This window comes from Nymphalis io, chromosome 19, assembly GCF_905147045.1.
Source record: "Nymphalis io chromosome 19, ilAglIoxx1.1, whole genome shotgun sequence".
NCBI lineage: Eukaryota > Metazoa > Arthropoda > Insecta > Lepidoptera > Nymphalidae > Nymphalis > Nymphalis io.
The window spans coordinates 579,551-594,934 of record NC_065906.1 but is presented as its reverse complement, the minus strand read 5'-3'; the positions used below and the strand labels follow the sequence as shown (position 1 = coordinate 594,934).

Genomic DNA, 15,384 nt, shown 5'->3' with positions numbered 1-15,384 from the left:
TTCAAGTAAAAAAAAAACTTCTTTGCAGTCATACTGCATGGAGGCAATGCAGTGTAATGAATCACCGCTACGAATATTAAATTTTATTGGTAAAGGATTGGAGGAACGCGTGATTCTTAACTGATGATCGTGGGTTCAAACCCGGGCAAGCACCACTGAATTTTCATGTGCTTAATTTGTTTTTATAATTTATCTCCTGCTTGACGGTGAAGGAAAGCGTCACGAGGAAATAATTCTATTATTTAATTAATGCTAATTTCATTGAAATTATGCCACATGTGTATTCTACCAATTCGCATTGAAGCATCGTGGCGGAATAAGCTCTAAACCTACTACTCAAAAGGGAGAGCCTTAGCCCAGCTGTAGGACATTAACAGGCTGGTAAAGGATAGATTGCAATTTATTAGGGACAGAACTCTGTTTCTAAAATAATGCAACTTTGCCTCTCACCTCTAGCCTATACGTGTTTATGTGTTGCGCCCACATGACGTAGACCTCGGCCGCCCGCAGGTAGCGATCATCCTGCTGGACACGCAGGGCGCGTTCGACAGCGAGTCGACGGTGCGCGACTGCGCCACCGTGTTCGCGCTGTCCACCATGCTGTCGTCCGTGCAGATCTACAACCTGTCGCAGAACATACAGGAGGACGACCTGCAGCACCTGCAGGTAACGCGACTAATAATAATATCCTGGGACATTTTTCACACACGGCCATCTGATCCCAAATTAAGCTTATACAGAGCTTGTACTATGGAACAGACAACTGATATACTACATATATTATGTTTCTTTTGTAAATACATACTTATATAGATAATTACACCCAGACTCAGGACAGACAGACGTGTTCATGCACACAAATATTTGTCCTGGGTGGGAATCGAACTCACAACCTTCGGCGTGAAAGGCAAGCATCCACCAACCACGCCAACCGGCTCGTCTATTTCAATTACTATTGCAAATACATGCAATGCCCTTGTTATTTATTTATTTATCTTTACTCCTCCTGCTATTGCATTGTTTAGTTTAACACTGATTTCTCTCTCTCTTTCTGTCATTATTAATTTGACATTCGAAAGAAGAAGACAAAGCATTGTATAACCAACCACTCGCTAAACACCGTTTATAAGTAACATCGTATGTAATCAACTATTAGAATAAAGTATTTTTTTTAATTGATTTTTAATTATGATTTTTCTTCCCCAGTTGTTCACAGAGTACGGTCGGCTGGCGTTGGAGGACGGTGGGCGGACGCCGTTCCAGCGGCTGCAGTTCGTGGTCCGGGACTGGAGCTTCCCCTACGAGGCGCCGTACGGAGCTCAAGGCGGACAGAGCATCCTGCAGCGACGACTCAAGGTTTGTACGAACATTTCACCTATGGATTATGTTATTGCAAATGATAGACGACATCGTTAAGTTCAGCTTACTGTATACAATAAATACAGTCATACATCACTCCCTATTTCTTATTTAAATAAGATATCCAAAAAATAATCACAAATATAAATAATGTCACAAAAGTATTATAAAATATTTTATATAATTCAATGGCTTAGTATGAAGCATACATTGGGACATTACATATACAATATATATATTTATTATATAATTATAATATATTTATTGTTATAATTTATTTTTCTTTATTTTCATTATACTCTGATAAAATTTCAACTGGTTAGAGAGATATGCGGCTCAATAATTTGAATGTATAACACTAAAAAAACAAAATACAAATTCAGCAAACATCCCTCTTTTTTTTAAGTGGGTCGAAAATAGCATGTTATTACTTAAAAACCTCCGTATTATTTCTGTGTTTAATTTTTGTAATATTGATGCGAGTGATCGAATACTGTAGTCTATGCTACTTCTCTCGCTCTCTCTTAAAACTTATATTTTCTATAAATATTAATAAGTAATATCGGCGTCAGGTTTCGGAAAAGCAGCACCCGGAGCTGCAGTCGCTGCGGAAGCACATCACGTCGTGCTTCGCGGAGATCGCGTGCTTCCTGATGCCGCACCCCGGCCTGCGCGTCGCCACCAGCCCCGACTTCGACGGCCGACTTACAGGTTACGCTCCCCCCCCTACCCTTCCTGTTAGCACATCCCAACTTGGTCTTGGCCAAGAGGCTCGAGGTAGTAGGCCTTTGTGCAAGTCCGTCTGGGTAAGTATCACCCAGTCATCAGATATCCAATGACTAGGTGGTGGTGACCATTTACTATCAAGTGGCCCATTTGCCCCGAAGATAACATGAATAAATAATTTAATCATAGTTAATTGTTATATCTATGAAAATTAACTAATAAACAATAATTACTGAGCTTCTTGTCGGTCGTTCTCTATTAGGTAATAGATGGAACGTTGAGGTCAACATTCCAAACTTGCTTAATTATTCCATATTCCCTTCCGGTTCTGCCACATTGTTCCGTGAGAAGAATGCGACTGAACCATAGAAGTTTACTCGTTTCAGCATGTGCCTTAAGAAATAGTGTGGACTTACCTTTTGTAAATAAACATTCACAGATATCGAGCCAGAGTTCAAGCGTGCGCTGCAGCAGCTCGTGCCGATGCTGCTGGCGCCACACAACCTCGTGCCGAAGCTCATCAACGGGCAGCGCGTCCGCTCTAAGGACCTGCTGCACTACTTCAAGTGCTACATGAACATCTATCGCGGGAACGAGCTGCCCGAGCCGAAGAGCATGCTGGTCGTAAGTAGACTGTTTATGTTATTTCATTCAGCTTCATTCGTTCAGGAGACCCTGTAAGATAAGTCAAGTTTATATTACAAATAAAATCATAACGATGTAGTCACATTGATGTGGTGCGTGGTGCGCAGGCAACCGCTGAGGCCAACAACCTGACGGCGGTGGCAGAGGCACGCGAGGTGTACACGACACTGATGGAGGAGGTGTGTGGGGGGGCGAGGCCTTACCTACAGACCACGCTGCTGGAAGCCGAGCACACGCGTGTGCGTGACAAAGCGCTGCTGGCCTTCCGCGCCAAGCGCAAGATGGGCGGCGACGACTTCAGTCGCTCGTACTGCGAACAGCTGCTTCAGGACCTGGAGGACCAGTTCCAACAATTCCGCGCCCACAACGAGAGCAAAAACATCTTCAAGGCGGCGCGCACGCCGTCCGTGCTGTTCGCGGTGGCGCTCGTGTTCTACGTGCTCAGCGGCGTGCTGGGGCTGGTGGGCCTCTACCCGCTCGCCAACCTCTGCAACCTCACCATGGGCGTCGCGCTACTCACGCTGGCGCTCTGGGCATACATCAGGTGAGCCAGCCGCTCAAATTACTGGACAAAAAGAAGTCCATGTCACAAAACTCGACTAATATTCTAATATTGAAAAATCAATAGATTTTAACGTTATACATATCTCTTTAAATATTTGCTTCGAATTTCAGGTACAGCGGTGAGATGAGAGAATTCGGTATAACAATAGATGAATCGGCGAATTGGCTCTGGGAAAATGTAAGTTTAAATTAATTGGCACAATGATTGGCTAATTAAAGTTCAATTACTTAAACGTATTTTCGTGCATAGTGCTGGACATTAATTCAGTCATTTAATCGTTGTTCATAACATGTATGTGTTATAAAATAAAAGTTGGTAAATGTCTGCTGCAGGTGATGAAGCCAGTGTACCAGGCGGGGCTGGAGAAGGGCATGGAGCACGCGGCGGCCGTGGCGGCCGAGCGCGCGCTGGGCCCGCCCACGCCCACGCCCACGCCCAGCGCCAACGGCAAGCACAAGCACTTGTGATGCTCGCCCCGCCCCGCAGGCGCGACGGACACTCGACAACGGCCGCACACTGCGGATAACCAAATACGGCAGCTGAATATGAATCACGCTACTAGTCAAGCTGATAGCAGTAACTTTGACAATAATCATTATTGGTCACGCTCGGGGACCTGCAGTAGATTGGTCTCCGACACCTTCGTCCATATCGAGAGCAATAACTATAGACGTCTCCCTGACGAGGATGGCACGCAGAACCATACAGCCGATGGAAGTAACGAGATTCATATAGATAGGAAACAGTCGGCTATTGACCTCTCTTGTAAGTGTAATATTAGACACCTAAGTTCTCATTACAGAGATGCATATCAGGAGCCCGGTCACTCGGACGAGATCGACTGGAATAGCGGCAGTTCAGATTGGAATATAAGCAATACTTGTACGACACGTAACACAAGGAGCTGGCCCAGGAAATTTATCTCATTGACGTACATTGTAATTTATTATACTAGATTAATTTGCCAGCATAGTTATAGACGAGTGAAACATCTTAACTATTTTTCAATGGATCTAAGCTCAAAAGTAGCAATAAAACTGTTATCAGACTAGAGAAATTTTTAAAAGTTTATTTGTTATTATGTTTCCGATGTGGGCATCGTGTCATACATATCATCAGACTGCTCCAGCGAGTCGAGTGTATGTAAACAGTGTTGGTGTCTGTGGTTGAGTGTGGCTCGATGAACGATTTCAAATCTTAGTGAGTTTTAAAAGTGACAAGTTTAATTTTTAATCGTTTTATGTAGCTTAGTGGTTGGTTTTCATAAATTTTATGGTAAAGGAATGTTGACGGTGTCGGTGGGGAGCATTTTCAATAGGTCCTTGTACAGTCATAGACAAATTATATTATTAGTTATAATATCATAATAGGTTAATTATTATTGCTTGATTAATCTAATAAGGAGCGCTCAATGTGTAAAAACTTTACTTAAGCATGTTCATTGACTTGAAACAAAGTCACTTTTGAATAAATGCCGTGCGAGAAACACTCGTCGGCATATGTACGATATCTTGGTTTATATGTCTCGATATAAATATAACGAATTTAACAGTTCTCATTAGAGTTTCTATAACTTATTTTAAATAAGTAAATGACGTTTATTAAAAATAATATCTCTTAGATTAATAAAGCAATACAACAATAAAATCTTTGTGAAGGCAGACTTGAATCATGAGTATATTTAATAAAAAGTTTAAAATTGATGTAAAATAATCGATCTTGAAAATTTAAAAAGTTGCACAAATTGTGAGTTTATAAATCATGTTTTAACAAGAATCAGATTAAATTAATCAAACACTTGTTAAGTTGCACTATAACTGTTGAAAACGTACTTAAAACTGTAATTATGTCTGTGTAAAATATATTGTTTGAAATAAGTATCATATTGTTAAGACGTTGGATTTTGTAAATACTGTTTCAAACATATGTCATTGTGTTGTAACGTTATTCCTGAATGTGCCAATTTCAAGTTGATGTTTTTAAAAAATAAAATCCGACATCACGGTGGGAACAAAAGATTTTTGAATAATATTATGTTGTAAAGTTCAGAGTTTATTTCGTTGTTTGTTAACTAAACTCGGAATAATTTAAACGCCGTTTGTTTCTGTTCACCTTTACCTATGTTTAAAATACAGGTTTTTTTTTTTTAATTTTACATTGATTTATTTAAGACATATTGATCAGAATATAAATGGATTACACCAAATTTTAAAAAGTTACGTTGTGATTCTGTGTTTAAAATTCAAGACGCTGAATGTGTAACCCAAACTTTTGACAATAATTTACAGTCGGAATAAAGTTGCTTTACTCTATTTATCTCTGTAATAATTAAAATATACTTTTGTTTGAGGTTAAAATCATTACATTCTACACAACATATGACTTATATATATGATGCAAATAAGTTATAATACTTTTTAGTTGACAATTATATTTATATGTTAAAGTACAGGGGTTCGATTCCACTTGTCAATTGATCAATTGTATAGCCTTACAGTTATTTGTGCTTGCAGCTTGAAGGGCTTTTTATCATTGTTATTTATATAATTGTTATATTTTAAATTTCGTTATAGTTACAATTTTATTTCATTGCTTTGTTCATTTTTGCTCAAAATGCCATTGCCTCTATATTAATATTAGGATATTTATAATCTGTATTTTTAGATTTACTTCAAAGAATATATACAATTTTTTTTGTTGACAGTGAAATAATTCCAAAATGCACTTTAGTCATGTATATACACTTAATAAATAGATTAATAATAGTGTTGATTACTAAATTAAAAAAAAAACTCGATCTATATTTTTCATATATTTATCTGTTCTTGCTAAATTCTACCGTCTATCGAGCTATTGTAGTCAGCTATCCTTGAATTTAATTTAGCACTTCTCACTTATGCCTTGTATATTTAGTGCCATAAGCATTCATTAGGGTGACTGATCTATACTATGATCTGCATAAAATACAATTATATAGCATAACAGAAATACTCGTTTTAAAAATGTATATATATTTGAATAAAAGTATAATTGCTAATATTTCTATTTAATTACATTTGATTTTTTTACTATTAGAACAGTCGCCCTGGCTCTCGTAAACGTTATAGTCGGTTTGGGTCTATGAGTTAAATTTGCTGAAAATAAAATAATTATTCAAATAAACTTATTGAATTTTATATATTTTTCGTTTTGTTTTATTTCTCGACAAATATAACGTTTGCGATACCAGACGTAAACGCTTTGCTTCGAATTTTATTTAAATATTCATTTTAGTTATTCAAGAACTGAACTTTGTTATGGCTGAACACGATTGTAATACAACATTAAACAAAGTTGTGAAAGTTAGAACAAACACATTTCGAAATATATGAGGTTTTTTTACTATTATTTATGATATTTTCGCGCACAGATAAAGATTTGTGTTATAAACGGATTTATTCTTTGAATGAAATAGTTTGAGACGACGATAAAACGTGTGAACGAAGCGAGGTATATTGCGTGCTGACTCGCACATATAGTTGGTCTTATGACATCAGTAATATTGATGTAGGTACAGCATTCGTGTGATTACATCAATATCTAGTTGCTTAAATTAGTGTTACTTCATAAATATTTTGTTTCATTGATACAAAAATCATTCAAAAACGCTTGTGTCGAAAAGTAGTCCAATGCTATATTTATTATGTAACTCATGCCGCAGTAATAGCTCACACGAACCATTAACGATCGTAGTTACACACATATATGCGAGTTTTAATCAATAGCATGTTTGAAGTGCACATAACGACGCCATAAAATGTATGAACCAGCGAGAATACGAATTTTTTTAGTGTATTCACTAAAAATATTCAAATAAATAAATGCAGGTCAAGGTCTTGATTGAAAATATTTTTTTGTTAGAAAAATATTTAATATCAAAATGTTAATTATACTTAAATATTTTTTGAATATTGTCAATGTACAAATATTAAAATCACAGCAGCATATTTACAAATGTCTCTCTTAATCTAAACGCAATAAGGATGAAGTTCCTGTGAATAAGATAAAATTAAATGTATTTAATTTTTTAGCTTTGTAAAAGCTAATTAATATCTTACAAATTTATGAAAATAAACGAAATAAACATTATACATAACAAAACAATACCAATATTTTCTGACTTGATTAAAATACCGCAACATATTATTCAATATTTACATTCTAGGTAAGTTATATGTTGAGACATGGTTTTGAGGTAACAAAGTCAGCAACTTTTGTTAATATATTACAAGACAATAAAAATAGATCAGGCAAAATTACCCAACATGTAAAAAATATCAATATTTTATATTACAGAGGATTCTATATAAATGTCAAAAGTTTATAGATTATATACGTCATATTAATAAACGTTGTGTAGGGGATGAAGGAATGAATAAACACTAGCATTGCCAACCGTGCCAACGGGACATCCCTTATTTTTATTTATTGCAACATCTGACGAAATAATTTTGATAAGGCTTAACCTAAATCGCATTTCAGTAGTTAATACAATTGCACACATATACAATGTTTTTTTCCTCTTCTGTCATCAAATATACAACGTTTATTAGTAAGGGGGTAAAAGTTTACACTCAAACTCGTTACAGTCACATTTCCAACTAAAGCCATAAGGTATAGACCCAAACTGCCCGTCTACCTAGTTGCTAGGGCTTCACAGAACGTCAGTGACACGGCTTTGTAAAAAAACGATGTAGGAAAATGCCTCGTGGATCATGTAACATTTAAATTTTAATCACAAAGGCGACGAAGATATATGTATTTGTATATTTTTAATTTTAATATTACCTAATGTAAGTAATTATAAAATATGATGATTAATAAATATACCTTTGTCTCGATTACGGTGTTGTCAGTATTGGTGTTGGAGTCTTTGTTAATTCATCTTCTTTGTCAATTATAAAAAATATTTTATTTATTGTAAGACGTTTCTGTGTAGTTGTTAAACCCAATGTGTAAAAGTTTTTGTAAAGAAAAAAAATGGCAATTAGGTACTATTGCTACCCTTAATAATAAAACAAAAATATAACTTTTCATGTGCAAATAAAAAATTAAAACAAGCGGCGAGTTTGACAGATTGCTACGTTTTCTTTTTATCTGTGGTGTAGCTGAGCGCCGCGGATGCCGCTTGCCGTGCGACCACTCCGCCGAACATTTCCATGACCTTAACAAATTATGATAATTTATTTGCTATTATTATTAGATGGGAGTAATAGACGAGGATTAGGATTTGTATGTAAAATGGTTAATAAACATGGTTTTCATGCTCCTTTCTCCCGTCGCTGTGGACTTATTTTATATAAACAAAAATGTGAAGCATACTAACGATAGCAGTTTTTTCGTCCAACATCTGCGCCAAATCCGCAAAGTTACCGGTCATCCTAAAAAAATAAAAATATTAGCCATTATTCCTGTTATTAACGCGAATGTAGGGGAATATCCGTTTTTCGGATACTATATATATCGGGTACCGGGAGTACGCCCACAGCAGCAGCGCGACGCCGGCGCCCAGCGCGAGCGCGGAGGCGAGCTGCTGCAGCGCCGCCAGCCCCAGCGCCGCCGCCGCGCGCGCCAGCAGCCACGCGCCCAGCGCCAGCGCCGCCAGCACCAGCGCCGGGCCCAGCCGCCGCAGCACGTTCTTGTCGTCGTTGCGCAGGCGGTACTGCTCGTACTGCTCCTCCAGCTCCTGCGAGCCGCCCATGGTCGGATGTTTATTTGTCCCGTTCCAGTTACCCGCCGATACTATTATTTCCGGCACGAAATTTAATCCCCGCGCGTAGTGACTCGGACGGTACCTTGAACAACTTCTCGCCGTAGCTCTCGCTGAACTCGTCGCCGCCCATCTTCTTTTTGGAGCGGAACGCGTGCAGAGCCTTGTCTCTCGCTCGTCGATGTTCCTGCTGCAGCAGCGTCGGTTGCATGTAGGGTTTCGACCCGCCGGCTACCTCCTCCATCAGCGTCTCGTACACCTCCTTCGCTTCTGCTACTGCGGACAGGTTGTTGGCTTCCGCTGTCGCCTATAACATTTTTCAACGCATCGACAAGTTTTCTTGTATTAAAATGGAACAACAAACAAAAAATAAATAACGGGTTTTCCAATAAGGACTTGACAACTTAAAATAAATCGATTGTAACGTGTGCTGTGTGGCTTGTGGTGCCGTCAAAATTAATATTATGTTCACTAAAAACGTACCTCCAAAATACTCTTCGGTTCAGGTAAGGTGGATCCGTTGAAAATATTCATATAGGACTTTATGTAGAGCAATAAATCTTTTGCTTTCACATTTTGCCCAGCGATCTTTTTAACAATTAAATTTTCGGGAGCGACCAGCATGGGTATGAATTCTTTTAGAGCCTGTTTAAACTCTTCGCTTATGTCTGAAACAAGAGTTCGTTAAATGAAAACATCTCGCAAATAAAAACACCAAAAAGTACAATACAATAAAATTGATGCCTAAGTTTCGAACACGTTATTTTATGGTGATGATAGTAACTTATGTTTTAAGTAAATAATGATTAAAAAAAGATATAACGCCAAAAATACTAATCGACTTAAAGAGTTATATGAGATAAAATACCAGAAAGATTTCCTTTAAAATTTGGGTTAGTGGCGACAGTCAGGCCGGGGTGAGGCATTAGGAAACATTTGAGTTCCTCAAAACAGCTGGCGATGTGATTCCTCAGCGACTGCAGCTCATGATGTTGCTCTTCGCGTATCTGTTTGAATACAACATCTTTATATAAATAGACAAAGACAAAACACTCAACTGCGAACAGTACCTCTTTACTCCCCTGTTTCTCAATAGATTCCCTTTTTTATTTGGTAGCTGTTTACGTCTTATATTTGAAAAAGAGTAGTATGATTGAGTTTACATTATTGGGCGCACATTATCTTTAATTATTTAAGATCAAATAGTTGTCTTTTATAAAATGCAACAAGGTTATTAGTTAAGGTGTGTAATGTACTAAGATTTTTTTGGTTTCGAAAATTGATACAATAATTTGTACCCACTTGATATGTATTAAGGCTTTTTGATATCTTACCGCGAGTCGTTTTTCTAGCAGCTGTTGGCCGCCCTTGTCACCGTAAGGGTGGTCGTACGGGAAACTCCAGTCACGCACAAGCAGCTGCAACCGTTGGAACGGCTTGCCACCGCTACTCTCAAGCGCCAATCGGCCGTAGTCTGTAAACAGCTGAGAAATATTTTGCGATGAGTTCGATTTAACTTCAGTAATTAGAGAATGTAGATAAAATCTAAGAATGTTAGTGAATGGAAATGAAATTGCTACTTTCCTTAAATAAGCGATCATTCGCTTAGAATGAATTTAACATACATTTTCGAATCAGCTTATAAAATTCCGGATCCGCAACCTCATATCCACGTGCCTCCTCTAAGAGATCCTGGCATTCAAGCTTATACTTATAGACTCTGCGTGTCACGCAATCTATTCTTACCTGTAGATGCTGTAAGTCGTCTTCTTCTATGTTCTGTGAGAGGTTATATATCTGGACGGAGGACAGCATGGTTGAAAGAGCGAAGACGGTCGCATTATCTTTGACGGTTGACTCGCTGTCGAATGTACCTTGCGTGTCCATTAAATAAATCACTACCTGGAAAGAAGACCAGAAGATTATGATTAAATATTCTTTAGTATTAAAGGTGCGCCTTATAAAATTAAAACGTTAAACATTATGCAGTATGTAACCTTCTTAATGATTCGACTAAAATATCTTTGAGTAAATATACTCTGGAATAAGCTCCAAACCTTCTCCTCAAAAAGGGAGAGGAGGCCTTAGCCCAGCAGTGGGACATTAACAGGCTGTTACTATATAACTATACTATAAATATACTCTAGTTAATTAAACTAAAAGTAACAGCACTGCTGAGCTAAGGGGTCTACTGTTTTTTTGAGAAGGCTCTGGTTAATTGTTTTTTTGTTACCTTGTCTCCATTCTCAAGCGTCGCTATGAAAGGCTGAGACCAGAGTAGCAGCCCTGTTGTGTGTCGCTCGGAACCGCCGCGCCAGCTGAAACCGTGCAAGGGCTCATTCGCGCTGCCCAGCCACTTTGCACCGCCGTCACTTAAATTGTACTGTAAAAAATTAGATATGTACAAACTCGTTTATATTACAATCGAAACACATGGTAATCAATCGTTTAGTCGCATTCGAAACAATTGTAACGCAAGCTTTATGAATAACGTAACAAATTATTTTTAATACTGAAAACAGGACGCGTCAAGAATAATCTAATAAACACCTTATAACCGTTTATTTAAGGTAAATAAAAGAAATCGTTTAACTGGTTCATAAGAGCCAAACACACATCCAACTTTCCGACTTTAGATTCTAGACAACTCAGCTCTCTCTACAAACCTACGTAAACCTACAAATTTATAGAGTTGGTAGATATCTCTATAAAATAATTGGACGGAGTTATGCAAAATGACAATAGTTCAAAAATCGGTATTTATACATCAACTTAGTCTCTGCAAAGAAAATCCAAATTACTTAGGAACTATTTTCAAATATATCAACGTTTTTGATATATTAATATTATTGAAACCCAATTTTTTTCAAACGTTTTTCTTTTGTGATCATTTTACATAACTACGCCCAATTATAACTGATAAAATGATGTAAGTGTACTTACTTTCTGGTGCATATATCGTAAGAAAAAGCTTAGAAGGAAAGATTTTCCCTTGCGGAAGGCGCCGGCGACCGAGATGATCACGACTGGGCAGTCCTTGACGTCATCTCGGAGCAAAAGTTTTTCCAAGGCTTCTTCATTGAGCGTGAATGTGTGGTCGGGACCGGGTACCAACACTTGAATACCTTTTCCAGAATTTAAATCTTCCATTTTTATCTGTAATTAGAAATAAGAAAAACGGTAAGTATTTATGACTACGATTTGGGATATTTCTTTACTATAATTACCTATGTCTATTTTTTTTAAAGATATTTATTACCTACTATAATAACGCAAACTGTCCAAAAGGTGAAAGAAACAGCCTTTAAATATACTTATTTTAAGTTAAACAATTTGGAGGTCATTCCACTATTCTGCGCCAATTTGCGTTGGTTGATTACACGGTTACGATGTGACAGATTTTCATCCGACACATGCAAGTTGTTGATGTTATTGTTGTTTTTTTGTTTACCACCATAAACATAAACAGTTTAGTGCTTGCCTGGATTTGAATCTGCAATTTTGGTTAGCATTCTAACCATTAGGCCATCTCGGCGGTTTCCGCCCCGAATATGAGTAGCGAAATTAATTATATGCATGAATAAAATGCTACTAAGTTTAAATAAAGGTAAACATTTTGTATAAATAGAAAATTAACACATTATTTACTGATCATATATGTTTAAAATACGTTAGTCAACCATTATACAAGGTCGACGACAAATATAAATTGTAAATTTTAGAAAGTTTCGAATTTCGGTGTTTCGATCGAAAAATGTTTTTATAAACAGACAAATAATTCGTAATCATATGTTTTGAGTCGATGAGTAATCGGATACGTTCTGCTTTGTTTATTACGCGGTACGACCAAGGTTTAAAAAACCGGAATTCATTACGACAATAATATCAAATTTAATTTAGCTAACAATAGCTAATATTATGATTTATTATAAAGAGGAAGATTATTATAATACCTATATAGTCATATCTGAATATAGGATTTACATTTCTATTAAATTACTGCACAAATCTTTATATACCTACTGTTTTAATGCGAAATATTTATTGAATTTAATCGACACTCAATCGTTTAATAAACTTGTTTTATGCACCTTTTATAAAAACAATGCAATGCCAAATGAATTAACGAAACAAAATTATAATATGGAATATTTTATTCAAAATTAGTACATGTATATACATAACATGTAACAACGCTGGTATAAAATAAATAATTGCTATTTATGAATAAATAACATCTTCAAACCTTCAAATACCAGTTGACACAATCCTCTATATTTGGAATAAAAAACACAACTTCACTATGTTTCGTACAAAAATATACTAAATGTTTAAAAAAACACTCGCTACGACGTATGTTTACGATTATCAAGTGATTTTATCAACGAAAGTTTCAATAAACGCTTATTTTAAGCAAAAAGTGGATTGCCGTACGTCATCGGTGGGCGCGACGCGACGTCGAATTAATTTCGACGGAGAACGAGTGAGGAGTGAGGACGGCTTAATGAATGATGTCATACTAGTCTGATTCCATTGGCCGTGGTGATATCATTCGAACGTTTGAAAAACTTAAACTGGTATATAAGACAATTCTCGCGGTCAAGATATCATCTGGTCGAATTTTCTAAGGTGTTTTCTATATTACAATAAGTCGCTTAAGCTTGATAGAAAACATTCGCTTAACGCAACTATTTTCGCGATAATAACGCGAATGATAAAGATGAGCACAGGAAAAATGTGAAACATTTTCTCATAAAAAAAAAGAATTTATTCACATTTATAAATTCTTTTTTTGGATTTATTCCAAGAATTCCAAATGAGAACATACAACAGCGACCATCCCTTACCACAAGTTCCATTTATTTCTATCTCAAAGTATCTACTTAAGCGATCATATATTTGAAATAAAATAAATAGGATCGAATATTCCCGTAATGAAATGGAAACGCACTCGCTCGAGTAACGAGAACGAGGGAGTCTACTTTCATTCACTGCGCTCATGTCACAAAAACAGCGGCCAATACACGAACATGCGTGAATGCAATTTTTTTTGTAAGCAATTTTATTCTTAATGTTACTAATTAGAACTAGGCGATCGTGTTTTTTACGAGAATACAAAACAATATGAAAAAAATTGTGTTTACATATTTTGCTTACATTGCTCACTTAACTCATAGGAATACTGTTTCTATTAATTAAAACAAGCATTGCGGTCTGCAGTCGTCAGTGTTAATGATTTGTCAGAGATGAGTTTTGGGTCCACAAAATCTTAAAAGTTTTCGGTGACCCTAAACTTAGAGTCCAAAAGTGTAATATAAAATTATGGCAATCTAAATCAATTCGCATCACGCATTCAAATATTCATAAAAATACCTCCATATTTTTTATAATTAAACCATTTTTTGATAGACAAACAGAAACACATCTAGACTCATACCTCTATACTTTTGTAAAATGTACTATCGTGGTCTTCTAAAACGTTCTTAATGTCCATAACTTCACCGCATCGAAAATCTTTGCATGAAAAGTATTATTCTACAGTGAATATTGTTTAATAGATCCTTACTTTTGCGAGGAAGGAAAATTATATTATATTTATAAATATTTATTTCCGTAGGTAATGATTATTAACTGAAATGTATTTAATTAATATTGAAATAATTGGTTTCCCCATCGCCTCATATTATTTTAGAACTGATATATGAAATAAATTTCGTCACATGCTCTTTGCAGGAAAGAATACATCCTAAGTTTCCCTTGCATATGACGGATATAATTTTACTGTATATATTTTAGATTCATACTCACGGATTCGCGATGTAATAAGCCCCAAACTTTAATAGAAAGGCGTTTGACTAGCATTGGGTCATTTACGGCCTTTACATTAAAAGCAGATTATAAATATCGGCTAGGCAATCTACCTCACTTGATAATGAGCATAACTTACATTATAGGTACTCTATTATTGTAACCATATGTCTTTTGTCTTATTTATTTATCAATTTACTATTTACGTGTTGATTATGATAAACAACAACAAACGTAGGTATATCTCGTCGGCAGATTGAAATATTAAAATTTCTTTTTCATATAATAGTTTCTTCACACTGTATTTCTAAACTACAACTCAAAAGAGGAATTGAAAATATGAAGTAGGTAAACTATGTTTTGTACCCGTGTAGAGCCGGATTTAGAGGTCTGGACGCCCGGAATTGGTATATTTTTGTTCTAGAAATCTCTATTGTGATCTAAATCCGGCCTTGTACCCGCGTAAGGTACTCGTAATTCAAATTCAAGAAGGAGAATGGAAGAGTTCATTAATAAAACTATACCGACCTGT

General features: G+C 36.4%; 2 protein-coding genes across 7 annotated transcripts in view; one reads left to right on the top strand and one right to left on the bottom strand.

The window, feature by feature from the left end:
* The window catches only part of LOC126775826 (atlastin), a 30,582-nt gene extending 24,105 nt beyond the window's left edge, over positions 1–6,477 (top strand). For all 6 annotated transcript variants that reach the window (XM_050497941.1, XM_050497940.1, XM_050497948.1 and 3 more), the window contains 7 exons: positions 511–666; positions 1,207–1,356; positions 1,932–2,070; positions 2,525–2,709; positions 2,838–3,274; positions 3,406–3,472; positions 3,628–6,477. In XM_050497941.1, coding sequence (XP_050353898.1) covers positions 511–666; positions 1,207–1,356; positions 1,932–2,070; positions 2,525–2,709; positions 2,838–3,274; positions 3,406–3,472; positions 3,628–3,762 — 1,269 coding nt within the window. In that variant the 3' untranslated portion in view covers positions 3,763–6,477. The remainder of the gene's footprint in view (positions 1–510; positions 667–1,206; positions 1,357–1,931; positions 2,071–2,524; positions 2,710–2,837; positions 3,275–3,405; positions 3,473–3,627) is intronic.
* A 728-nt stretch (positions 6,478–7,205) lies between these two features.
* Positions 7,206–13,523, bottom strand: LOC126775832 (atlastin-like). The gene is made up of 11 exons (XM_050497956.1): positions 13,291–13,523; positions 11,988–12,200; positions 11,278–11,427; positions 10,791–10,946; positions 10,379–10,528; positions 9,913–10,051; positions 9,528–9,712; positions 9,130–9,351; positions 8,806–9,020; positions 8,661–8,715; positions 7,206–8,498 (listed from the first exon to the last, which is right to left on the bottom strand). The coding sequence occupies exons 2-11, from the start codon at positions 12,192–12,194 to the stop codon at positions 8,415–8,417; spliced, it is 1,563 nt and encodes a 520-aa protein (XP_050353913.1). The 5' UTR covers positions 12,195–12,200; positions 13,291–13,523; the 3' UTR covers positions 7,206–8,414.
* Positions 13,524–15,384: the final 1,861 nt, after the last annotated feature.

What these genes read in the sequence shown, in the direction of transcription:
- LOC126775832 (XM_050497956.1), bottom strand. Translation starts at nt 12,194, where the DNA reads ATGGAAGATTTAAATTCTGGAAAAGGTATTCAAGTGTTGGTACCCGGT. An exon ending in ACGACTTACAGCATCTACAG is followed by an intron (nt 10,529 to 10,790) that starts GTAAGAATAGAT and finishes AATATTTCTCAG; the next exon opens with CTGTTTACAGACTACGGCCG. An exon ending in CTGCTGTGGGCGTACTCCCG is followed by an intron (nt 8,716 to 8,805) that starts GTACCCGATATA and finishes TTATTTTTTTAG; the next exon opens with GATGACCGGTAACTTTGCGG.